The sequence below is a fragment of the Physcomitrium patens genome, chromosome 22, assembly GCF_059467195.1.
Source record: "Physcomitrium patens ecotype Gransden chromosome 22, ASM5946719v1, whole genome shotgun sequence".
Taxonomy (NCBI): Eukaryota; Viridiplantae; Streptophyta; class Bryopsida; order Funariales; family Funariaceae; genus Physcomitrium; species Physcomitrium patens.
The window spans coordinates 11,615,305-11,641,458 of record NC_143431.1 but is presented as its reverse complement, the minus strand read 5'-3'; the positions used below and the strand labels follow the sequence as shown (position 1 = coordinate 11,641,458).

Sequence of the window (26,154 nt, the reverse complement as noted above, 5' to 3'; positions counted from 1 at the left end):
ATAAGTAATCGATGTAGCAATTGCAGTTCGAGTGTGCGAGACTGTAACAATGCAACACTGAATCCAATGCAGTTCGATGCAACTTGACCTGAACTTGGTATAGGTTTTCAATTTCATCTAACACAATGTAAAATTTGCGGTGAAGTCCTCCCATTTTTCTAACCACCGACGACGACGTTTTCTTCTAAGCAACTCCAATCAAGACCTCATATTAATAATAATAATAATAAAAAAAATGAGTACTTCGCATCCAATCTTACGACATCGACTTCCTGAGAAAACCGTGAGACCAAACTTCAAATTGTAAATGACAAAACAGAAAAACAAGGAGACGTGTAATAAAAAATGACGTCAAGTAGGTCAAATTTTGATCACTTCCTTGCATACTTATAAGGCTAGAATGTTAGCGGGTGCTGCAAATCCCAGTTCTCCATGAAAAGAAACACATGCCTCAGCTTCTTCTCTCACATTCCATCTTTCCACATTGCCGCTCTGCAAGCCTTTCCCGAAACAACTAAAGGAGTGCAACAGTTAAGGCAGTAGTCCGAAGACACTTTCAGCGTTTGGGTGCACATCAAAGGTCATGGAGCGAAATGGCTCGTCCAGATCATTGAAGAGGAACATCCTCGCCGTTGTGACAGCTGTGTCATGGGCCAACTTGGTGGCAATCGCTGTTGCATTCAACAGCGCGGAGTATGCCAGTGCTCTGGACAAGTCCCTCCTCTTCTACGATGTTCAGCGCTCCGGAAAGCTTCCTCCCTGGCAGCGCATCAAATGGAGAGCAGACTCTGCTCTGGACGATGGAAAAGCCGAGAAGGTAAGCATTTCATGACGAGTCTGAGATCCATAGGGATTTTATTTGAGAGTAAAGGTGTTTTTCAACAGCTTTTTTTTTTAACTGAATGGAGTTTTTATGTTACTGTAATTTGAGGTTGAAGTTGAGTTGATAGGAAGATGGCATGTGCAGATGAATCTCACGGGTGGTTATTACGATGCTGGCGATAATGTCAAGTTCGGGCTGCCCATGGCTTTCTCTATTACTCTTCTGGCCTGGAATGTGGTGGAGTTCGGCGACAACTTGCAATACACTGGACAGCTTCAAAATCTTTTGAACAACATCCGCTGGGGAACAGACTATTTGCTGCGGTGCTACTCTGATTCTGAAGAACTCTGGGTGCAGGTCATTCTCCTACCAGTTAAACCTCACACATATCTAACTCGGTTCATAATAACTGGCTTGATAATTCTTCACGTATCCAACTAGTTTTACCAATGTTGCGACATTTTCATGGATCCGAAGCTAGTGTACAAGTTGAACACAAGAGAATGGAGGTAGGATTGTGCAGGTATGAATATCCGAATGGGTGCAGGATGAAAGGTGAGTCATAAAACAATCTTGTGATGTGAGGATTGGAATACCATACATAATCAACAACATCGATGGTGTGTGTGTGTGTGTGTGTGTCTTGAGCCAGGTCGGTGAACCGAATGCCGATCACCAATGCTGGGAGAGACCCGAAGACATGGACACACCGCGAACGGCCTACAAGATCGATTCCGACAATCCGGGATCTGATGTAGCAGCTGAGACTGCTGCTGCGTTTGCCGCAGCGTCCATGGCTTTCCGTCGTGCAGACGTCGCCTATTCCAACACACTCATTCTTAGCGCAAGGCGGGTGAGTTTTTCGGATGCTCTGAACTGAGGGCCATCTTCAGAGATTCAATGCTTCAGTGTCATATATCAAAAGTAGCCTCGATTAGTGTGAAGTAGTCCACCTTGCTAAAAGTTTCTCTAAAGCTGCTCTAAGGGCAAACTTGTTGAGCTTGGAGGTTTATTGAGGTGGAGATGGCTGAACTTTTGGCAGATCTTCAACTTTGCTGACAATTACAGAGGCAAATATAGTGACAGTCTCGCTGGAGCTGTTTGCCCCTTCTATTGCTCCTACTCTGGATACAAGGTAAGCTCACACATCGACACTCAATGATCGCCTCTGGGTTTGCCTCATTGTGTGCACATCATCCCCATTTTTATTCTAAGTTCTGCACCTGATCGTTTGATCCACTCAATTCGCGAGAGTTATTTCTTGTTTTTTTTTTTCTTTCTTTCTTTTAAACGGTTTTCGTGACTTTGATTCAGGATGAGCTTGTGTGGGGAGCGGCTTGGCTGTACAAGGCAACCCGCCTAGACCTCTACCTTCAATATCTCATCACAAATGCAAACTCCTTGGGGGGTGCGACCGTGACAGTGAATGCGTTCAACTGGGATAACAAGTATGCAGGAGCGCAGTTACTTGTCGCTCAGGTGAGGAAATTGCCATCTTGATTTGTTGCACTATTGTTTGGGATCGTTTACTGCGGCACAATACTGAGACAATTTTTTCTCAAATCTGCCATTACTGTGGATGAAGTACTCCACTGAAGGGTTTTTGCAACTTGTGCAGGAAATTCTTACGGGAACACAAGGTCTCCAGCAAGGCTATAAAGACCGCGCCGATGGCTACATCTGTCAAGTATTGCCCTCGTCAATTAGTCCGGCGTCGACGACGACTTACACTCCAGGCACGAGACTTTTGTTATTGCAGTTTGATGAAATTAGTGAAGACTCTGCTGTGTGTGTGTGTGTGTGTGCAGAGAGCACTAGAGTGGGTCTGAAATGTGCTTGAAAAAATTTCACCGAGTTTCTGTGGCATGTTCAGGGGGCCTGCTGTACCAGACCGACGGCTCCAACATGCAGGCTGTGACAACGGCCGCATTCCTACTCACAAACTACGCTAGATCCCTTGCAACGGCAAAAAAAACTATCCAATGCGGAGGCAGCCAGATCACACCCGCCCAACTCACCACAGTTGCACAAAACCAGGTTAGAGTTCAACACCATCCTTCGCAACCAAACAACCCCTCAAAAATCTCTTCACCTGATTGTGCTCCAGAATTAAAAGAAACAATATTCAGTCATTGTCAAACATCTAAATACAACCATGGGTGGTCGTCACTGTGTTGTTGTTGTTGTATTATCAGGTAGATTACATCCTCGGAAACAACCCCAAAAAGATGTCCTACATGGTGGGTTTCGGAAGCAAATATCCAACACAACCTCACCACCGGGCGTCGTCGTTGCCCTCCACATCGGCTCTATCACAGAAAATTGGATGCGGCCAAGGTTTCACTTATTACAGCAGCAAAAACCCCAACCCCAACTTGGCCATGGGCGCAATCGTTGGCGGTCCAGACAAGAACGACAACTTCAACGACGTCAGAAGCAACTACGCCGCGCTGGAGCCCACAACTTACATCAATGCACCCATTGTTGGAATCTTAGCTGTTCTTGCAACCAATCGCACTTCCACCACCACCACAACAGCCTCTGCCCAACTGCCGATTGCCCTTCAACGCTTCTAGGATCCCATGCAAACATTCCTCAACACTGGTTTCACTTCGCTGTGATGGATCTGATCTCGAAATTAAAAAAACAGTCAAGTTGGCTTGACTAATAGCATCAAATCACACAATAAAAACAGCAACCTCGTATCTCTCTCGCTTATATATATATATATATATATATATATAAATACGTTTCATTCTCGCTAGTTTCTCGGTTTGTGAACGCTCCGAGGAAGTGTTTCTCAACTAGCCTTGCAGTAGTTAGTGGTACCTAAGTTGAGATTTTTATATTCCTTACTCTGATTTTATAATATTGCGGCATTATAAAAGTAATTTTTTATGCGAACAATTTGCACCTACTCCTGATCCTGTTCATGCTGAACATCACACTGCTCAGAGAACTGGTTTCAACAAGACATGTGCAATCTTTTGCGAAATAGATTGATTTAGTGATGTTGCTAAGCGCTTTTTTTCTGTTGAAGTAAGGTGGAGTTGGTAAGCATGCGTTTCATTGGGGAAAAATGAAGGAACAAAAAAAATTATATATATATATATATATATATAAATATATATTAAATGTGAAAACAATAGGCATCTTCATGAAAAGTTGATATATTGATAAATTGTAGAAAATCTTGTAGCCACACTTCTTTCAAACTGAATAACTTATTTTTCAATATCCACTTCGAGCACCTCTACCTTGGAAGATAAAGAAAAAATTATAAAAACTTATATAATTTAATAGAATATTTATTTGATGTTAAAGTATCAATTATTTCTTTGTTTTGTATAATATTTCGAAGAAAAATCACACTAACTATTTTTTTAATTCTACCTTAAAAATTCATTAAATGTTTTTATCAAAAGAAAGCTTTCAAAAATTAACATTTTTAGCAACAGTTTAAAGAAAATTAAGAAACACAGTCCACAAATTATATGAGGATAAAGATGATAACCATGTCAAAAAAAATTTAATTTTTGAAAAATTCGTAGGTGAAATAGACAATCATTTTAAAACATGAATTAAACGTACTAAACGCAGTCTTAATATTCCCTTCATTCATATTAATTTTATTCTAAAAACATTATTCAAATTTCTGCCCACTTATCATATAATTTATCATTCAACATTTTTAACAAGTAAAACTATTCTAATCAAGGTTTCAAATGTGGCTACTTAAGCAGTTTTTCTGACCAAATTTCATGTCCAATACAATGGTCATAAAAAATCATTCAGTATTTTTATGGGTATATTTGGGGTATTATGCAATGAAAATTTAGATAATGAATAAATTCAGTGAACTTGGCAGCAATGCAAATTGTGTAATTTGACAAGATATTGAAGATTCTAATAGTTGTGTATTGGTTCCTATCAGCACATGATTCTCTTCTTTAAAAATTATCACTTTCGAAAAATTCTTTGCTACAAAACTCATGGTTCATCTTTGTAACAAAAACTTATCAGGAATAACATTACATATTTTAAAGTTTTAAACCAGAACATTTCAGAGTTAAAAATGTATTCATACTCTACAAAAAATATCTCTTCTAATCAACTGTTTTAGTTTGCATAAGATTGCAACAACCAATCCTTATACAATATTTAGCTTGTTAAAGTTGTTCAATTTTATTTTGCTTGTACTTCCTACATCTCTATTACTTCCTAACTGTCATGTCGAAGCATCAAATCATGTCTTGAACAAATTCCAATGTCCTTAACCTTTCTGTGTATACATCTTCTTGCAATTTCAAGCATAAAAGTATCATCAGTGGTTAGTTGTTAAAATACAACTTTAATTGCCTTATAAAACCCTCACACGAGAAGCTTGCTGAACAAAACACAAGTTGATCCCATTTTGTGCATGCAATCCAAACAAAGAGGATGAAGAAATCTACCCGTAAACTTGGGATTCGCCGCCAAGCATTCAAGGCAGCGCGTACAGGAGAAAGTCCGAAGTTCGAACGGACCATCGTACAGTTATTATTCAGAGTTTAATCAGTTTCAATCTCCTCTGCAAAAGCTGGCTGAAGAAATTGCCTCAGAAGTTGTACTGTTCCCTGGAATCCCTGAGATAAACCTGTGTGGTGACAGACGGATCACGACTTGGAGACAATTTATCAACTGTAAACTGCGTGATACGTATTCGTTCAACAAATGTAAGAAATGAAGGATAAATTAGCAGAGCATTCAGTGTCCAGATTGAAAGGGGACGAACATGATCAATTTTATCGAAATCGTATCCGTTTGGATTAAGGTTGAAAAAGACTAATGTTCTACGGTACAAGGGCTCAAACCGCAACTGGCATCCAGATGACCATCGAGGTGTGGCAATGACCTTGATTTCGCAACCCAAGTCACACACCGCCCTATTTCCAACATCATGATAAATGCAGTTCGCAACATAGTCTTCGTATTTGGAACTGATTTGTCAGAAGTGTAGTAAACTGAAACGGGAACCCCTCCAGCGAGCGCATGGAGATCTGAAGTGTGAGCTTGAATCGTTGAAAAAAATAAGCCGCTGAGGTTTTTAGGGACCCATAACCTCCGCTATTTTACTTTCAGAATCTCGGCTCGGGGTGACAGCATCCTGAAGGGAAAATTCATGCGAACAGGTCCAAGTACTGACAAGATTTTACATCCGCTGCCGAGTAGTAAGTTGCTTCCTACTTCATGATTGAGGAGTCGAAGTTCTCTCCCTGTGCAGATTGTTGCAGCAACCTGGGTTCGGCTGTGGTATGGTCGGTCTCTTTCTTCGAGATGTTCTCTAAGCCCAGTGGATCAGTAGAGTCTCTACGAATTTTTCGCGTCTTGAACGAACCAAGAGCCGCGTGAGAATAACCATATTTCTCGAGCACCTGGTTATCTGCGAAATTGAAGGCACGCTCCATCTGCTTGAAACATTCGTCATTCTCCACATTAGCTCCTAATTTGCAAGGTTTGCACCCCACGAAGTGAGTCACAAAAGGCCACCTCTCATCTCCGTACCCTGGGTGGTCCTTGGCCATCATTTTCTCGTAGTTGTAAACTACGAACTTCCAGTATCCATGCAAGAAAAATTCCCACTCAACATACGTATTTGCCTTCCACTTAGGATCGCCATACAGTATGATATAAACTAGCGCAGACTGGTCATCCGCTTCAAAAACCGGTCGATTAACAAGCTTATCAGTAAATAATTCGCCTGCAAATTTTCGCACAAGTAAATGTTAGATGCGTGACACCCATATATTCATCTCAAATTTAGTTGTGAGTCCCTTCATTTCAAGTACAATATATCGAGAACTTAACGAGGAAAGACTCAACGTAAACCATTCCCGAAACTATTCTTTGATCCTAGAAGCCCGAGTATGAATTATGAACTAAAATCCGTCACATCGCACAATAGGTTCACGTAGCAGGTTCTCTATTTCAGCTGAAGATGCAAAACAGAGGCGCCATGGTTCCCACCACATCATTTCTAGTAGCTAGGACAAGCATCAGTATACTTCAGACATCATCTGTTCTTCATTAAGTAATATTAAACAGAATGCTTGAGTTGTCAAATAGCGAGACACAGGATCACGCACAGGTCACTAATAACAAACTCCAGCGGTGGTCGCTTCTAACCATCACTGCCGATGCGAGATAGCAATCCGAGACTCGAGTACATTTCCCAAAGGCAGCAAGCATGGGAACGATTGTTTTCAGGCAAAAGAGATTTTGACAATATAAGACCCAAACTATACCACCGAACTTCACCTAACACCACAATAGAATCGGAATGCGAAGAACAGGGATCAGTGCCAAGTAACTAACTGCAACCCAGATCAGACGATTATCACCATCCCAACAATCCGGAGAGATCAACTATGTACCTGTAGACCCAAATGCCATCCTGCAATACAATCCACAAAAACGGAAGAGTTATTGAAGGAAGAGTGTACCTGCTTTAACCCTAGTTTCACCTTCTGGGCCAAAGGGAGCCAATGCGTCGAGCAAATCTAATGACCACTGACAGTTTCGAATGAGGAAACTTCCCGTATTGAGACCTATCCAACTATGCTGTTCGAATAGAAGATTATGAAACCCGTGCACGATCAAGTTGTTCTTCCCATACTTCTCCATGGGCATCTCGAAGGTCATGTCCGTAAAGATAGCATCGCTGTCCATCCACCATATCCACTCGACGTCGGGGTGGTTAAGCATCATCTTTCTCAGAAGTGGAAGCTTGGCCCAAAACGAGCTCATTTCCTTCTCGAAAGTCGCCATGTTGTAGAAAAATTCGAGGCCGTGAAGGCGAGCGTAATCAATCCTGTTCTTCAGAAACTTCAGATGGTAGAAGTCGCCCATCGGATTAGCGCAAGGACTAGGCTGGGAACCCGACACGAGCAACGTCTTTGGTCTCCCACTCAGAGTCTTATTCATGCCAGGATTCAGAGTGTTCCACTTTTCACGTTGGGAGTCCCAGTCGGTGATTTTCGGGCCCAGAGTGTAAGGCGTACTGGGATCCCATTTCTCCTCTTCAACGAACTTGCTAGCAGTGGCATTATCAGGAACGGCATCCTCAACCTGAGCTAAGACCTTTGCCCTCTGTGCTTTTATAATCTGCTCTCTCAAATCAACCGAATGTGGGGCAGCGCTGCCCCCAAAGAGCCCACCAGGCCCCAATGTACCGCGAAGCACTAGAATAGTGATAAACCCACACAGAACAGTGATCTTAAGAGAATTCACTGCCTTCACCAGTCTGCGGCCCTTCTGCGAGCTCAAAAAGTTCTTCGCCTTCATTTCACCTGCTTGTGACACTTTGTAGAATGTTTTTGCCTCTGTTGACGGACGCAACATCTTGCCGTTTAAACTTCTACGTAACGAAGACGTTGTCGAAATACGAAATTAGCTCACGCACGAACCATGGTCACGAGGTCTTAAATCATCACGGTAAGGTTCTGTAACCTACTTCTCGGGTTCCGCGTTTCGATAGAAACGAATTTGCAGGGTACGGCAATGCAGGTAGCTTACCTAACTATGGCTGATCTTACAACAACACCAGTACCTCTAGGAGACAGAGTGGCGAAACAAACAAAAGAGTATGTAAAACGGGCGGTGAATCGCACAGTTCGAAAACAATGTCCAACAGCAACTCGCCTTCAGAACATAGGAGCAAGCGTTAACCTCGTCAGCTCTCACACGAGCACACAAACTCCCAGTCACATTCGGATCGTGAAGCAGAAATAGTGATTATTCGCACCTGCCATCACTGGCTTTGAATCCACTCGAGGCGACCCACATTCTGCAACGCAGCTCAACAAGAAAACACAAACACATGAAACTAATCGTGGAACTCTACAGAATCCTAAAGCGGGCCTAGGCGGGAATAACTCGACGAGACGACCACCTTCAGCCGCACCAGCTGAGGCATTCGGATTAGCAAGCACCCATCAGAAAGTCACTCAACACCCCCCTGTTCGCGGCATCATCTCCGGCCCGAACTCCAATATCTTCATAAACCAACACCAGCCACAGTGCTATAAATCCAATGAACGAAGCGGGAATCAAACCCACAGCCTCACCTCTGCCTCGAATCCCAATACATTTCTTTAAAAAGAAACCAACAGAGAATCGCTGATGAAGATACCCATGCGACACACCGCATCAGCGTTCCACAACTAAAAAAACATAAACACACACACTCACATTCTGCTCGAATACCTCCAATGTATTGCCCTTTCCAAGACCGCCTCCCCGGAAAATCGCTCCCGCACCACACTAATGCACCCAACTCACCAAATCCTACCCCCTAAAATTCACCGCCGACCACCATCAATTCAGAGGGACGCGGTGAAAGGAAGACCACGATGGAAGGATCCTCGTCACTGCAACAAAATTAACGCGAACTGTTGCCACTGCACGATGAGACAGTGATAGGGCTGCGAGGTTCAAAAATAATTTTCAAAAACAATGAAAGCGGAAGTGCGCGATAGCCAGAGTATGCGGGGGCGCTAAAGGATGAATCTGAAGGCGCGCCAGCGGGCTCCAGGAAACGATCGAGGAGGATCTGAAGCGAGAGAGAGAGGGTGGTGGTTGATCTGGATCTGGTTGCTGCGTGATTTCAGTGCTTTGCTGGGTGCAGACTGAATTCATCCAGAGGGAGCCTGCTTTCTCTCTCACCCGGGGCCGTCAGGGTGGAATGGGGCTCTTACCTTTCGTTGTTACCCACCCGGGACAAGACAAGATTCGACACCCATGGGTGCGAAAATGACTGACTGATTGGCGCCGCAACACAGCGCACTCTACACTATAGCTAGCCCCACAACCCCCATTTAAATTGAATATCACGCAGCATCAGCAGCACGAGAAGGAGAAAGGGTAAAGTAAAGCAAACTTGCATGTGATCTTTTGCGTTTTTTTCTATTTTTCTTTTTGCTATTCTCTTCCTGAGCACCACGCATTATTGCAACCAAACTGTTCACTATATTTGGTCACATTAGAGAATAGGTCTCTGGCTTGTGGGTTGACTCACGCTTCCTCTTTCGTAGGAAACTTAAGCTAATGTTACCCAAGCCTCAACTGCGTGGAATTCGACCCTGTTCGTCGCAACTTTCTGAACCTGACTTTATTTTTTTTTAATGCATGATGAATGAGAAGTACAACCTGCCGCCTGCTGCTGGAACTTGTGTTGTGGTGCTTCGAATGGCTAATTTTGGGATGTTTGCAGAATCAAATTCGGCGTCAGAAATTGCTGCTGCTGCTGCTTGTTGCGTTTCGTTTTCGGCTTCAGCATAACTTTGCGCCGTTGGTCTCTGCTACATATCGTTTTGCTGCCTTGTTTTTATTGAACTATTTTATTGCCATGCTTTCTTGCCTTGTTGTGTGGTGCCTTTTATTTTCTGCATTGTTTTGTTGCTCTTTGTGTTTTTCTTCCTTGTTTTCTTGTTGTTAATGGCAGCAGAGTTGAGTATGGCGGAGCTGAAACAAAATAGCGCAAAAAATTGAGTGAGCAATGTGAATGGATGTTGAGTTTTTGAGAGTTCACATTGAAACGTTAGTGTTAACGAACCATCAAAGAGACATTTTTTTGTTCAAGATACAACATCCTATTCAATAATTTTAGAACAACCATATATTATGGTATTACAAATGGAAATAAAAGTATTTGATGATGGTTCAGCTCATGGACGGACACCTAATGAAGATAAAAGAAAAATAATATAATTTCTAATTATGCCTCTTAATTATGAATAAAATTGAATTAGATTAAAAAAAAAAAAAAAAAAAAAAAAAAAACCATTGCTAAGAATTATTGAAGAATTTAAGAATTTTGAAGAAATACCATTAAAAAATTGATGTCTAAGATTATAGAGGTATAAAAGAGGAAGTACTTTTGCAAGATATAGGTGCCTTTGATGCAAGATTTATTATTATTTTTTAAAATGGAAGTATGATATACAAGAAAGTTAAAGTTTTAAAAAGAAGAAAAAAGAAAAGAATGCATAATATCAAAAAAAGATTATATAAGTTAGAGATATTAGAAGATAATGAGAGGATTTTTAGTATTTATGACAAAAATAGATTAGAAGATTTTTAAGAGTTAATTACATCTATTGGATTAAGAGATATTAATAAGGTTGTGAAAATTTATTTAAAAAAGGTTTATTTTGTATTTGAATTTTTTCAAGGATCAAAAGTTATTATAAAGACAAAATATAAAATAGTAAACAAGAAGGTAAAATTTGTTGAAGTATTTGTAGGAAGAACAATTTATTCAATAGATGATTTATATTTGGGCTATAATCAATTTTATCTTGTACATGGGAATAGAGATTTAACAATAATGAAAACACTACTTGGACTACTCAAAGTTTGTATTCTTCTTTAATTTTTTACTAATTCAGTTATATATATGATGAATGGAATGAACAATATATTAAATAACTTCATTCCTAAAAAACTATGCCTTTTTTAGATGATATTCCAATCAAGGGATGTAAAAAAAAGAAAAAATGATAAGACTTAAGATAAAAGGGGGTGTTGCAAGTATGTTGTTGATTATATATAAGATTGTAAAAAGATTTTAATTTAACTTAAAGAAGTTCATCTGACACTTTTGAAAGAAAAATCTACATTTGAAGTACAAAAAGTTGTCATTGTTGGAAATTTTTATAGATTTTATGGGAGAAAATAAAATCTAAGTAAATTTGATGTAATTAGAAGGATGAAGGATACATGTGCCTCTTCAACAGAAGTAGCAAGTTTTTAGGTACTTGTATATTTTATTGTATATAGATTCTTTGTTAAATTCATATAGCAAATCTATTATATAAAATATTACATAAGAGAAGTTGATTTAAATGAAAAAAGAAGCATATTAAAGCAATGCAAAGACTAAAGGTTTTATTATTGACACATTTAATTTTAAGATGAATTGATTATAAGTATAATTGACAAGTAATTCTTACTATAGATATTACTTATATTACTATTGGATGGGTTGTGGATCAAGATGATTTAAGTGAAAATAGATTTGTAGTTTGATTTGAAATTAAAGTTTTAAGTACTTGCCAATGTGTATATTTGCAAGTTAAAAGAAAACCATAGAAGTTTTTTCAGCCATGAAAGCTAAAAAAATATTATATTTATTGATATAGTAGTAATAATTCAATTTTTATGCAAATAATATTTTTTATTAAAAAATTATATCTATTTATAAAATTGATATGCTAAATATTAGAATTTTGATTATATATATATATAGTTAATTTTTTAATAAATATTCTATAATATTATTAGATTCTTTTATTTCATAGAGTATATATTGTTGTGTGATGTGGCATCATATGTCAAATCACATTGGATGAAAATAATATATTTTAATTTAGAAAATTTTAATCCATTTAGAATTTTATATTAATTGGTCTTATTAGTGTCAATTAAGGTTTAGAGGTTTTAGGTAGAGAAGGTTATTTGATTTGATATTCTCTATCAAGTTAATTCTTGTGAGTGTTTTAAGAAGAATTTTTTTTACTTATTATAGAATTATGCTTGAATATGGTAATTTAGCCATTGAGTAAAATTTAGGATTCATTTTACATATTAACACTCTTGGATTGTTCATTGCTTCATTTGGTGTAAAAATTATCTTAAATTTTAGTGTGTAGATACTTCATTGTATTTTCAAAATATATTTTTTGTGCATACTTATTTGGTTTTAAATTGCATACTTGATGATAGTTTTTGACACTCAATATTTTGTATATGACAATCTTTATTTACAAAAAAATATAAATTTAAAGATAATTTTTCATCTTATCTTATATCATATACAAAAACCTTTTTTATATAATTACAAGTAGCTTTGCAAAAAAGTAATGAAGAATAATTCTAAATAAAAATTTCTTTTCAGATAATTTCTCAATATTAAATTGTTTATTACATTATTTTTATACTACTAATTCTTTTCAAAACCTGGATTTCTAATCTTTCTAGAATATAGAAAATTTTGACAAGTCATATTATTTTTAGACTAGTAAAAATTATTTATCAAAGAAATTTTATACAAATAATCTTCTTAAAAAATCTAATAACATTTCTATGTTATATATTTAAAACAAAATTTCTGAGTTTATGAAACATTTTGCATTAGTTATACCATTTACTTATTTCTGTGATTATTGTTAACGTACAAAAGTACTTTTATTTAATAAGTATATATAACTTATTAAATAGATTTAATTTTCATAAAAACAAATCTAACACAATTTGAATTTATTTTACAATATGATTAAATAAAAATGGTTTATATTAAAATGGTAATTACATGTTGTACCATCTTCAATAACCACATAAGAGATTCTTTTTATATTATTATTTAGAATCAATTATTACTATGTCTACATATACATATGAATTTTTGTATTTGAAGTCAAAGTTATAAGATAGTAAAAAATCATTTCAAATTTTGCTAAATAAAATGTGTTTAAAATTAATTTATTTACTTTATAAATTATATTAAGATTGTTTTACTTACTGTGGGATAAAATGTTTGTTTCATGCAATACAGTTTTGGCATGTTTTTTTTTTTTTTTTTTTTTTTTTTTTTCATCCAAAGAAGTTTTACAACTTAGAATGTTTATGATTTAAAATTAAAACTTCATATACCTTTTTTATTTTAATTCTAACATATAATAAAAGAATTAGCAGATTATTTTTACCATACTTAATCTAAATAAAAAAAAATGAATAAATCAATATCTGAAGATTGTTATTCCAAGATGTTATATGAAGTTGCTGTAGCTGTAAATAAAATTTTGGTAGATCATATCGTTCCTATTATTCATTAATTTTCTTTTCAAAAATCTTATTTATTTTTTTGTTAATTTCAGAAAAACAAAACCAATCTAGACGTTATATTATTCACAAATAGAGTCAATCATGAAATTTTACTGAAAAACTATTTGTATCTTCTTTTATCAAAAGACTTTCAGATTACGGTTCACACATTTGTTTTTATTGTCAGTTGCTCTAGTTTTATTATAATTTGATGAAGATATGTCAATTTTTATGTTTTTATTTAATTTATTATTTTTTGGGGATTTTTTAAGAAATATTTTGTTTTAAGAAATTTACAAATAAACATAAAATTTGAGGGTCATATCATGTAAAAAAATCAAAAATTTTGTAACCTATAAATAATTTTCTATTTAAACTATATATATATATATATATATATATATATATAATCAAAAAATATATTTTTTAATTTTATATTTATGTTTCTTCTAATTTATTTATTCTATAAATTTTGAAATCTATGTAATATTTTTTATTGTTTAACAAAAATAATTAAAGCAAAACATTACAAAAATACAAATTTCCAAAAATGAATGGTATCAAGCAAGCATACACATGAGCAATTGCAAGCCATGAATGGAAGAGAGTAAAGAGTTTTAAGTACACAAAGTAAATGTTCATTTTTATCCATATTTACAAAAAATAGTAAATGCATAAAGAATCACATGCAAATAAATAAAAGGCACACTAGAACACCAATAAATAAATAGGGGGGACGAAAGATGCAATAATAAGATTGATGTATAACAAACTTTAGCACCATCAGTCACTTGCATCAAAGAGACACACAATATAGAATGTGAAATATTTTTATTTCTTATCTAAATTTAATTTTTTTCTTCATGTTTTTTAATTTTAAGACTTTCAAATGATATCAAGATATCATACAAAAAAAAACATATATGCTTCTAGAAATAGTTAAGTTACCTTTATGGAATTTATTTGAAGAACAATATGAGTAATTTATATAGTTGTACAAATATAGTTGATAATTTAATAATCCATAAGAATAATTTATAGATGAATTTAACATGTTTAAAAAAAATATTAAGATTATTAGTCACATAATTTTTTTGAGACATTTTTAATGTGATTTCTTATTGGCCAAAATAAGAACATGTATTTTTTTAATCAAAGTTTTAAAAAGCAACTATTGTATATATATATATATATATATATATATGATTAATAAAAAGGTAAGATAATTTTATATATTTTATTTTCATTATTTTTTAGATTTTTATTCACACATACTTATATAATTTTTATTTTATTTTTTACTTTAAATATAAAAGTCTATTATTTATCTTTAAATTTAAATTTATTAATAATATTAAGAATACTTGAAATGAGTGATCCTTTTCAAAATTATTGAATTTTGGTTATTCAACTACTTGCAATTTAAATTTAAAGTACCTAACTTAAAGTATAATTGGATAAGGTAAATATTAGGTCAATTGAAATGTATTTGTTGTACTTAAAAGTTGTGCTTTTCTTTCTTATATGTACAAGAAAAATTGACATGTTTGAAAGCTATTAGTTGTCGCTTTTAAAAATAAAACTATCAGTTCAATAATTTTAAATTATCATTATATATATATATATATATATATATATTACAGTAATAAATTATACATCACAATCTTCTATAGCAAAGATCTTTATACAATCTTTCATGAATATCTAATTTTTCAACAACTTAATTAATGTAACTCACAAGCATTTGACACAATTTGTATTGCATTGCAACTTTGATTGTAGAAAGTGGGTCCATGAAATTGAGCAACCACAATCTAAAATATTCAGCAGCATGGATGATACTAATGAGAATTATTGCAAAATATCCAAAATCATTTCTTGTTGTCATTAAAATGAAATATTATTTAATAAAATTTTTACGTAAACATTATTTTGATTGAAATCCTTATAAATTATCATGTTTGTTTTAAATAAAGAACTTGGAAAATTGTTGGCATAAAGCACATTGCAGAATTGATGTATTAAAATCTTGAAGTTATTTCATCTAAATTTGAATACTTTCATTTTAATACACAGTACTAGAACAACATTATAGAACGGGAATAAATAATAAATAATAAATACAATCATTTGGATAAATAAAGAAATTTAATCCAACTTTCTCAAATTTAATTATGTTTTGAAAAATTGAAGGCAAGATTATTTAATAAATACATAAAGTGGTGTTCTTTGTCTATTTCATTGAAAAAATATACATCAAAATTTTCTAGTGTGAGTATACATTAATGACATTGATAAATGCATCCAATTAATACACTTTAAAGAGATATTAATTTAAAAAAATTAAAATATGTAAAAATAATTCACTAAATTATTCACATTTGTAACAATAAGAGAGTAAAAACCATTGGATGTTTGTAAAGCATTCACAATTTATAACTGGATCTAATATGACTTATGCTACTTGTGTGTTGTTTTATTTACACATAACTTTCATCAATAAGACTCTTTAAGGATAAGTGTGCAAACTAAGACTTGAATAGATTTTTCATAATGTTTTTTCTCTAAATCTTTGGGTTTATGATTTAATTTAATCAAAATATTAATTGAAAGAATTTACACTCAATAAGTTTATATGCTTTAAAATAAATTTAAAAGCTTCTAGTGAATGTATATGTGTGGGTATGTTTTGTTTTATTTTCAAAATCTAATTGTCCCATACATTTTAAGAACCTAGTGGAGTTACAAATAAAGTCCTAACTCAATTATTTATTTATTTATATATTTTTCTTCATGGAATTTTTGTAGAATGATATAATTTAAGTATTTATAAAATTAATGTAAAAATGCATCAAATATTTTTTTATAAAAATTGGTTAAAAACAAAGATCACATTGGTTAATATATACTTAATATCCTAATTTATATTATATTAAATTTAAAATACAAATAAATTTGGTTATTTTCAAAAATATCACAAGAATCTCAAAATATTCAAATACTTCACCAAAACTGAGAACTATTTCTGTGGTTTAATATTATAATAAATCTAAAATAAGTTATGATAACAAGTGGTACAATGAAAGTAAAAAGTGAATATGCCTTTATATTATTGAGTCTTTAATAAGTTTACGGTAAATTTTGAAATTATAAATTGAAATTTTAAATCTTAATAATGAAAATTAAATTATAAATCTTTATATTAAGATATATTTAATTTTAATTAAATTTATATTAAATATATCTTAATATATAGATTAAGATATATCTATTATATATCTTGATATATAGATTTAATTTTCATGATTAAGATCTATCTTAATATAGAGATTATAAAATAATCTATAAGATCTATATAATAAGATATATCTATTGTATATCTTAATCATGAAAATTAAATTTTAAGATATATCTTCATCATAAATTAAATTATAAATCTTAAAAATTTATTCATGTAAGATTAAAGAAAGTCTAGGCTCTTGAGAAGAAATAGATCATTTATCTCAATAAATGATAAAAGATTAACTCATTGTAGACTCAAAATGTTAAAAATTGAGGCAAAAGAATTCAACTAGAAAGAAAATCATGTGTAAAATGGTAACAACTGGAGGTTATATCTATGACAATTATTTTTTAAATTTATCCATTACATGAGAAGTGGGACCCCATTTTTTTCTTTTATACAAAGAGTGCGGTGGACAACACTTGTTGGAATGACACGTCATAAGAAAGATAAGACACATCATAAGAAGAATTGAGGAAGTTAGAGTCCAAATAGAAATAAGAGTCCAAGAGGGCAAAACAATACATTGAATGACTCTCTTAAGTGAATAAGACCATCCAACCAATACCCATTTATGGCTCTATTCTCTCCCCCACCACCAAACTTATCAATATCACTCCTTCCTATCATGGTCATAAAAGTTCACTTTATAAGTTACAACAACAAAACTTCAAAAAAAAAATTATCCACACTATTAATAATTTATCTTTTACATGCACCATATATATATATATATATATATAGAGAGAGAGAGAGAGAGAAAGAAATATAAAATATAAAATAAAATAAAAAATATATATATGTATATATACGTATAATATGTCTCATTTTATTTTGGCTATTATTAAAGAAGTCAATGGCCTAATAATTAATAATTTATTATATGTATATATATATATATATATATATATATATATTATGCATTTGTTTCTACATGGAGGGTTGGACCACTTGAATCACACCCACCCATCAAAGCCGCTCAAAGTCCAAATCCTAAAAAATGTGTGCCCATATGAAAAGAGAACAGCCTTCTCTTTGTTTCTTTTTCATCAAATTGTAGTTGATGAGTGATTATCCATTGATTTATTTTACTTTTTAATTTTGGCCCAATCTATGCCATGCAAGCATGGCCATACAATTCATGGATTTTAATTTGATTTTAATTTATCAATTAATTTATTTTTATATGATGGTTTTGTAGCCAATCAAAGTCAAGCACTTGGCTTAGAACTCTCCATCTTTCACTCTCTTTGTTGGCAATAGAAGGCATAAAGTAGACACAAAAGGTTGGTGAGTGTTTCTTTCGTTTGAGTGGCCTCCTTTTCTTGAGAATTGATCTTTGCTTAAACATGAATTTGACTTTTTCTTGTAGAAAAGTTCATTGAATTGTCGAGTGTTTGGTGCCCCTTTAGAGAAGATCATTTTCATTCATCATGAAAAAGAAATATGAACAAGAAATGGAGGGCCAATAATCTGATGTAACAAAATAGTGATCACTAACAAAGAAATTCAATTTAAGTTATTAAAATTACTTCAGTGGTATAAATCTCTAAAGAAACTCACACAAGAAATTGAGTGATAAAATGATCAATTGTGGTTTAAATTTAATAACCTAGGTCCAAATATTCATAACAATTTTTAATTTTTCTTAATTTTTAATTTTATGGCATTACAATAGCATCAAAGATGCTAATAACTGTAAATAAAAAATCAAACATCAAAAAATGATATTGTGGTGCTAATTTCAATTATATATATATATATATATATATATATACATACACATTGACTTTTCCTATTCACTTTCCCAATGCTTGTCTCCTATCTCAACATTTTGTTCTCCATTCTCATTTGTAGTCCTTGCCTTCTTTTTTTTTTTTTTTTTATATTTTGTACCATTTTTCTCTACTTTGTTTGTCAAGAAGGGATAAACCCTTATGCACCAATACTCCGCACCCTCTTCTTAAATACAATTTATATTCCGATTTTTATCTCCAATATGCTTGTCTTTTGGTCTACTTTGTATCTTGTAATATTTCCATGTTTTCTTAATATTAAAACATGAAAATATCTTGGAATATTTCCATCTTGTAATATTTTCATGTATTTTTTAATTGCAGATGTGTATATAAACAAAAATACATGTTTTAAAAACTAAAAATTCTTGTGGTTGTGTTTATATACATACATAAATAATTTTATAACAAAAAGGACCAAAAAATGTAAAAACAAAGTCCAAAACAAAACAAGCAATATCAATGGTGGAGGTTGATCAAATCCATAACAACCACTTATAATTAAGAAAAGAGTGCTAAAACATTTTAGGAGACAAATCTAACAATATTCTAATGGAGTCTAGTACATTAAAAAGAAGAAGTATATGGAAAGTAAATCGACAATAAAAGTTAAAATTCTTCTTATAAAATATTTTTTTTATAATATAGTCACTTATGTCTATGTTGGTTAATGCATACCTAATCAATCAATCAATTGATCAAAAAAATATTTATTTAGGAATAAATTAGTTAATATTGATAATATCATTTGAAAATGTATGATGGTAACAAATAATAAATATACACATGACATTATAAACTTACAAAGAAATTGATATTTTAAAGAATTTTTTTTTACACTTGTTGACAAAAACCACCTCCACATATTACTAAATTATTAAATACTCCTTGTTGTATTAGTAAAGATACCAAAGATGTTTAAATAAAAATTTAGGATTAGTATTATTATTCTTATTTTTATTGGTATTATTTTTGTTTTATTTCAAATTTAAAACATATTCAAAAATTATGTTTTTTCTAATAGAGCAATAAGAATTTAACCTCCATGTTACATAAACAACACCATAATTTTATGCTTTGCCATGGTTAGAATTTTGACTAACTAATAAAAAAATTACTTTATTTAATTATTTAAAAAAATTATTTTTTATTTAACTTAATTCATTAATATATAATTAATTAATTAATTAATTTTAGAGTTGGTATTTTTATTCTTTTTTAATATTGTTCACACATAGAAACAAGGGACAAGGAGGTTGGAATAGAAAACAAAGAGATTGAGAAGGATTAATTTACCATTATTTGATATATATATATATATATATATATATTATTTATTCAATATAATAAAAATTATAAAAATTATATTCTTAGATTATTTTTTATATCATTTTTATTTTAGAAATAAATATTTTTTAATATTTTATTAAACTATAGATTAAATTAATATTTTTTAAAATAACAACTATAAATTTTATGATCATCTAAATTATTAAAAATTTCTATTATTAATAGTATCAAGTAACTATTTAATTTTACAACATGTATGATGGTATTAGGTCGTCCAATTAAATATATGCATTTTTTTTTTCTTATTTTCTTAAAAAAATTCAATTAATTTTTCATGAATTTAAAGTTATATATATATATATATATATATATATATATATAGATACATATTTTAAAATTTTAATACTTATAAAACAAAATATACTAGTATATTATATTTTTAAATATAAATAATAGCCACAAAGAATTTTGTGGCTTCTAAGTAAATAACCATTTTTCTTAAAATTTTAAACATAGTGACTTTTCTATATCCCAACTTAAGCATCATTAGTCTTATATGAATAACTATTCCAACAACATCAACAACAACAACAAAAAAAAACATTTTGATTCTAAAATAAAATCTTTGAGCAAGCATACTTATTGATAATATTTAAAACCAAGTATAATAAAATCCAATTTCTATCTTTTGACTACACTATCCTAAGCAAGCAAGCAAGTTACTTAATACAAAGTAAAATAAAAGGGGGGTCTGTTCTGGTAGGAATAAAGCAGTTGAGCAATAGCTAGGGCATGACTGGCTCCCCCCCTCTCTACACCCATCTCACCCTCTAAAACAACACCACCACCTACACCAACACCACTACACTACACTACAGTGCAGCAGCAGCAGTGGTAGCAGGGGCCAGGACAGAAGACAAGGACATGACAGGACATGAAAGAACAGGACAATGCTCAACAATCCCAATACAAAAGCAAAAACAAAAGCACAAGAAGAAGTAGATTGAATGCCAGGTGAAGAATGAAGCGATGTGTGTCTGTATGTCTGTGGCTCTGGATATATATATATATATGTAAATCTGCACACACACACACACACACACACACACATCCTCGATGATTCATTCTTAGCATTAGCATTACTTGTTGTGCATTAGCATTGCAGAGTTGCTTGTGTCCTGTGAATGGGTTATGAGGCAAGTGAATCAGAGAGCGAGAGAGAGCTAGTCAGTCAGTCAATGAGAGAGTATGTAAGTAAGTGAGTGAGCCAGAGTGAGTGAGTAGTGTGTGAGTGAGCCAGAGTCGGTATATATATAACTTGGCCTTGGATACTTGCTTGGTTTACCCTCTTCGCACACAGCCTACCTCGGCGTTTCATTCTGCGGGACCCAGTTTTGTCCTTTCGTCCCTTTTTTTTTTTTTTTTCTTTTTTGTGGGTCTGATTGTTTTTTTGGTCGTCTGTGTTTAGAGTAATGTAGGTGGGGGAGAGGATCTCGTATAGTACTGTAGCTTTCAAGGTCCTGCTAAGGCTGTTGAGTAGCTACAAGCTTGATTGCAGCACTCGCAGTGTTTTTTTCTTTTAATTCTCACATGCACACACTTGTTTGTGCGCTTCTGAGCTCGTTGTGTGGGTAGCGTGGTGTTGCGGTTGCGAAGGCAGCTGTTGTTGTTGGTCTAGTAGGCTTGAAATGGACTCTCATTCCGGCAACGGGAGAAGTAATGGTGTCGTCGACAAGGGTGAAGAGCTTGAGAACGGGATCTCGGTTGCCGACGGTGTCCATGACCACACAGGTGGTCATGGACGAGGATCGTTCATCAAGAAGGTGGTGTGGCATGGAGGCTCTGTCTACGATGCTTGGCTCAATGCCGTCTCGGCTCAGGTCTGGTCAATTCTCCAGCTCGATCACTTCCCACTCTCCTCCTACTGTTTGCTGCGACATGCAGATCTCTCAAAAGCTCAAATTTCTCGAAACATACAGGGGGGGTGTACGAGGTGTCGGCATTAGGAAAATTTGAATGGTTTACAATCGTTACGACCCATGGAACATTCTCCACTTGCAACGTTGCACTGGCTTTGGATGAGCCCGGTACTAGGTATAGACATGTTACACGATTAAGTCTTTTGGTTTTGGGTTGGTACCATTGAGTTGAGTGTCCGAGATGTGTTTTACCGGCACAGGTGGGACAAGTTATTCTATCGATGCCGACTTCTTACGCTCAAATGGGCTTCAAACTGGGGCTGTTCTTCCATTTTTTCTACGTGATAATCGGTGTGTATACGTGCTACCTTCTGGCGCGCTTGTACGTGGAATACCGAGCTCGGAAGGAGAAGGAGGGTGTGGATTTCAAGAGGCACGTCATTCAGGTAATTCATCTGCCGTCTTCCATCAGTCTACCCACCTCTGGAATTTCTCATCAGAAATCCTCAAGAGAAATTTTCTACGTATTTTGTGTCCACTTTTGGCCATCCGCTGGGGCGTCAGTCCGACAACACGTTTCTAACTGATGTTTATAGGTTGTAAAGCTGCCAATGAAAACATTCATGGAGATTGTCCAGGAGTTCTAAATACCTACAGCACGGGATAAACTTTTTAGGGTTCTAGTAAATACCTCGTCAATTGAGTAAGACTGGTTTCTGGTTGGAGATAAATTCTATTGTTTGTGTGCATCAATTGACCCAGTAGGTGGAATGTTATAGTCATTTGCTGAGGTGAGCAACGATGGTTGTTGTGTGTAAAACAGTACCATGAACTCCTGGGAGCACTTGTTGGACCATGGGCAATGAGAATATCCCTCTTCTTCAACGTTGTCACTGTGGGTGCAGTGTCAGTGGTTCAGATCATCGCATGTGCCAGGTAATGCAATTCAAACCTGGGAAGTAGACTTTCCTCGCTGGAAAGACGTTTCAAGCCAGGATGATAGAGGTGTCCAGATAATCTAATCAGATAAACTGGTCAATAAATTGAAGCCTGTGAGATTGATCTCCACTCGTTTGGAGTACGCTCATCCGATCTATTAAAATAAAAAAATAAAAAATAAAACGTGTTGTTTGCCTGACACAGTAACGCATACTACTTGAACCCCAATCTTAGCAAGCGATCGTGGGCGTTGATTTTCGGAGGACTCTCACTCAGTGTCGACCTACTACCAACGATTCACAATTTTCGTGTCTTCTCATTCCTGGGAGCTTTGACAACAACGTACACTTCATGGTATATGTTGACCGCCGCCATAAGCAGAGGGCAAGTAGGTCTTCTCGCACTTTTTTAACTTCTGCTCGTCCGTTGGCCATAGATATGACTGGAGAATAGACTTCCTCATCCGTTCTTGCCTTGGAACTAGGGAACGCTATTGCAACCCTGTGTTACATGTAAAAGGTCAGACGGTCGTTTTGTTTCGAGCTCACACTGTTTTTTTTTTTAAAAACTTGAGATCTTTGGATGATTGAATTGTTTCCAGTCTCCTGGCGTGAAGCATTCAGCTCCCATCAATGTCGAGTCCTTCTTCACAGGCACAACCAATATTCTGTTTGGTGCAGGAGGACATGCAGTCACCATGTAAGTCTTAAATTAGACCACTCGTGAAGTTCTTTCCATGTTGTTAAAAATCCTAATTCCTCGATGAACTAGAAAAATAAAAGCGGACCTCAATCATGTTTGTTTTGAAAATTTTAGAACGCAATTGCTGAGAGGGAAAACCCAATTCGAGTAACTTTATGTGCACTGACCGTCCATATTGGTAACGGGGCTGATGTGCAGAGAAATCATGCACGCAATGTGGAAACCTGTGAGATACAAATACGTCTACTTAGCCTGCACAATTTATGTGCTATTCATCACCGTGCCGCACTCTTACGCCCTCTACTGGTCGTTCGGTGATGAGCTCCTGCTAAAGAACAATGCCTTGGGCATTTTGCCGAACTCCTACGCACGCGACACGGCTCTCGTCTTCATGATCATCCACCAGGTACAGAATCACCGCCATTTGATGGACCTTGTTTGAAATCTACAAGTTTAAGCCGCATGCACAAGGAACTCAAGATTTGACGTTCCAACAAAAAATAAACAACATACCACTCTCTACAGATCGTAGCATTTGCGCTCTACATCATGCCCCTGAACTTCATCTGGGAGAAGTTCTGGGGAGTTCACCAGTCCCACTACGTGAAGAGAGTGTTGGTTCGACTCCCGCTCGGCTGTGTGCTATGGCTGCTCGCCCTCATGTTCCCTTTCTTCGGCCCACTCAACTCCCTCATCGGGTCCCTCTTCATGACCTTCTCCGTGTTTATCATCCCTTCCATCGTCTACACCATTACATTCTGGACGCCAACAGCTCGGGAGGTAAGCCCCCAATTCCACATACTCTCACTCACTCACACTCACTCACACATACACACACTTTTATACATACAGAACTTCAACACTAGAAACTGAGAATGCACTCAGCTTCACCTAATCATCCCTCTGAATCGAACTAGATCACAATTCTCATGACTGTACCTGTGCATCCAATACAATACAATCCAATACAACCCAATCGACATGTCTGCAGAATGCCGCCGAGCAACCTGGCAAGGTGAGAAAAGCAATAGGCTGGTGGGGAATGGTGACACTAAACTTCACCGTGATTGTGTTGATCGCTGTGTTGGGAGTGGGATTCGGCAGCTACGCCAGTTTCAGCAACATCATTCGGCAAGTTGAGAACTTCGGCATCTTCCAGGCGTGCTATCAGTGCAAACTCTGAGAACTCCCTCCCCTCCCTCCCTAGAAACCCAGTTTGTTTGTTAGTTTGTTGCACTTCCCCGTGCAGATTCTGCATCAAGTTTAGATGTTAAATATGATTTTTTTTCTTCAAAATAAACTATGTTTTTATAAATAGTTGAGTGTAAGTGATATTTTTTTAGCTTTTTGATAATTATGAATTAAAGCTTATTAATAGTACAATAGGTTTAAAATCAAGTACATTATTATATATTGATATTATATAAGTCACAAAAAATAAAAGTGTTCTCTTGAATTTTTGTGAAATTTATACAAATATATGCAAATTTTTAAAATATAATTATTTTATCAATAGAATAAACGTTTTTCAATGATATTTCAAAAAACTAAATTCTGAAAATGTATTTTTTAACAAATTGATACAAAGAAATCAAAATGATTAATTTATATAATCAATTTTTTGATTAAATTTAGTAATTTTTTATTACATGTTCCTATTTTTTAAAGCTTGTTTTATAACTAACATTAATAAAAATATTCATATTTTCTATTCCAAGTTCCGTATGTGCATCTTGAAGTTTTTTAATCATGTTGTTTTTAAAAAAAATATATGGATATTTATTAATTAAATTTATTATTTTATTATAAAATTAATATCAAGTTTACATTTAAAATAGATTCTTTTTTTTATTACACATAGTATAACAATAAAATAGATTAATATGTATTATCACAAACATATATATATATATATATATATATATATATTCTTCAATATTTTCCTATATGATTAAGTAGTAGGTAAAAATAGATTTATTTCATAATATTTTTTAGAGTAGCTTTTTAGAAGCTTCATAGACATTGCTTTGACTTTATATGTATTTGTAATTGATTGGTAGGTTAGAAACTTAGTCAACAAGTTGACAACATATTGGTAGCTTATGAAACAAGCTAACTATGTGGTGCACATATAGAAAACTTGCCTTGCAAGTTAAGATACGTATTTTATGAAGTCAAGACGTTTTGAAGGTCTTATAGGACATTGCCATGTAGCTCATAGTTAAGAGTATATATAAAGGTAAGAGTGAAGCCTTCTTTATTCTTGTCGATGCCTTTCTAGTCTTTAGTCTTGTTTTCAAAACTTTCTAGTATTCTTGTCTTTAGCAATAGCTATTCTAATTTAATATTATATCATCTTTGAGTGATTATCTAATCTTTTCAAGTGATATAAGAGCGACTTGATCTTTTGATTCTTTAAGATTCATGTCCTTGATATATAGTGTAAGAGTTTTTGCAATATTATAGAATTAAGAAATAAAAAAGATAAAAATAAAATATTTTGTAGTTTTTTTAAAAAAAATTAATAATATTCTTTCATAA

At 33.9% G+C, this 26,154-nt stretch overlaps 3 protein-coding genes across 5 annotated transcripts; 2 read left to right on the top strand and 1 right to left on the bottom strand.

Annotated features, from left to right (window-relative positions):
• Positions 1-383: 383 nt before the first annotated feature.
• Positions 384-3,730, top strand: LOC112275298 (endoglucanase 3). Its single transcript, XM_024505544.3, has 8 exons — positions 384-817; positions 968-1,180; positions 1,476-1,676; positions 1,866-1,958; positions 2,138-2,302; positions 2,442-2,559; positions 2,697-2,860; positions 3,019-3,730. The coding sequence occupies exons 1-8, from the start codon at positions 584-586 to the stop codon at positions 3,397-3,399; spliced, it is 1,569 nt and encodes a 522-aa protein (XP_024361312.1). The 5' UTR covers positions 384-583; the 3' UTR covers positions 3,400-3,730.
• Positions 3,731-4,823: 1,093 nt separating this feature from the next.
• Positions 4,824-9,635, bottom strand: LOC112275198 (putative xyloglucan 6-xylosyltransferase 5). Of its 3 annotated transcripts, XR_012216477.2 has the most exons (4): positions 7,306-9,605; positions 5,718-6,563; positions 5,278-5,459; positions 4,824-5,117 (listed from the first exon to the last, which is right to left on the bottom strand). XR_012216477.2 is itself a non-coding variant. In XM_024505333.3 (2 exons), the coding sequence occupies exons 1-2, from the start codon at positions 8,201-8,203 to the stop codon at positions 6,046-6,048; spliced, it is 1,416 nt and encodes a 471-aa protein (XP_024361101.1). In that variant the 5' UTR covers positions 8,204-9,635; the 3' UTR covers positions 5,606-6,045. The 3 variants fall into 3 exon arrangements, 1 of the variants encoding a protein (XP_024361101.1); XR_012216476.2 differs by having other exon boundaries at positions 4,824-5,459; XM_024505333.3 differs by lacking the exons at positions 4,824-5,117; positions 5,278-5,459 and having other exon boundaries at positions 5,606-6,563; positions 7,306-9,635.
• An 11,956-nt stretch (positions 9,636-21,591) lies between these two features.
• LOC112274869 (auxin transporter-like protein 3) lies at positions 21,592-25,080 on the top strand. The gene is made up of 8 exons (XM_024504695.3): positions 21,592-21,933; positions 22,233-22,418; positions 22,796-22,908; positions 23,116-23,299; positions 23,513-23,610; positions 23,812-24,019; positions 24,139-24,393; positions 24,605-25,080. Exons 1-8 carry the CDS (start codon positions 21,742-21,744, stop codon positions 24,794-24,796), a joined length of 1,428 nt encoding a protein of 475 aa, XP_024360463.1. The 5' UTR covers positions 21,592-21,741; the 3' UTR covers positions 24,797-25,080.
• Positions 25,081-26,154: the final 1,074 nt, after the last annotated feature.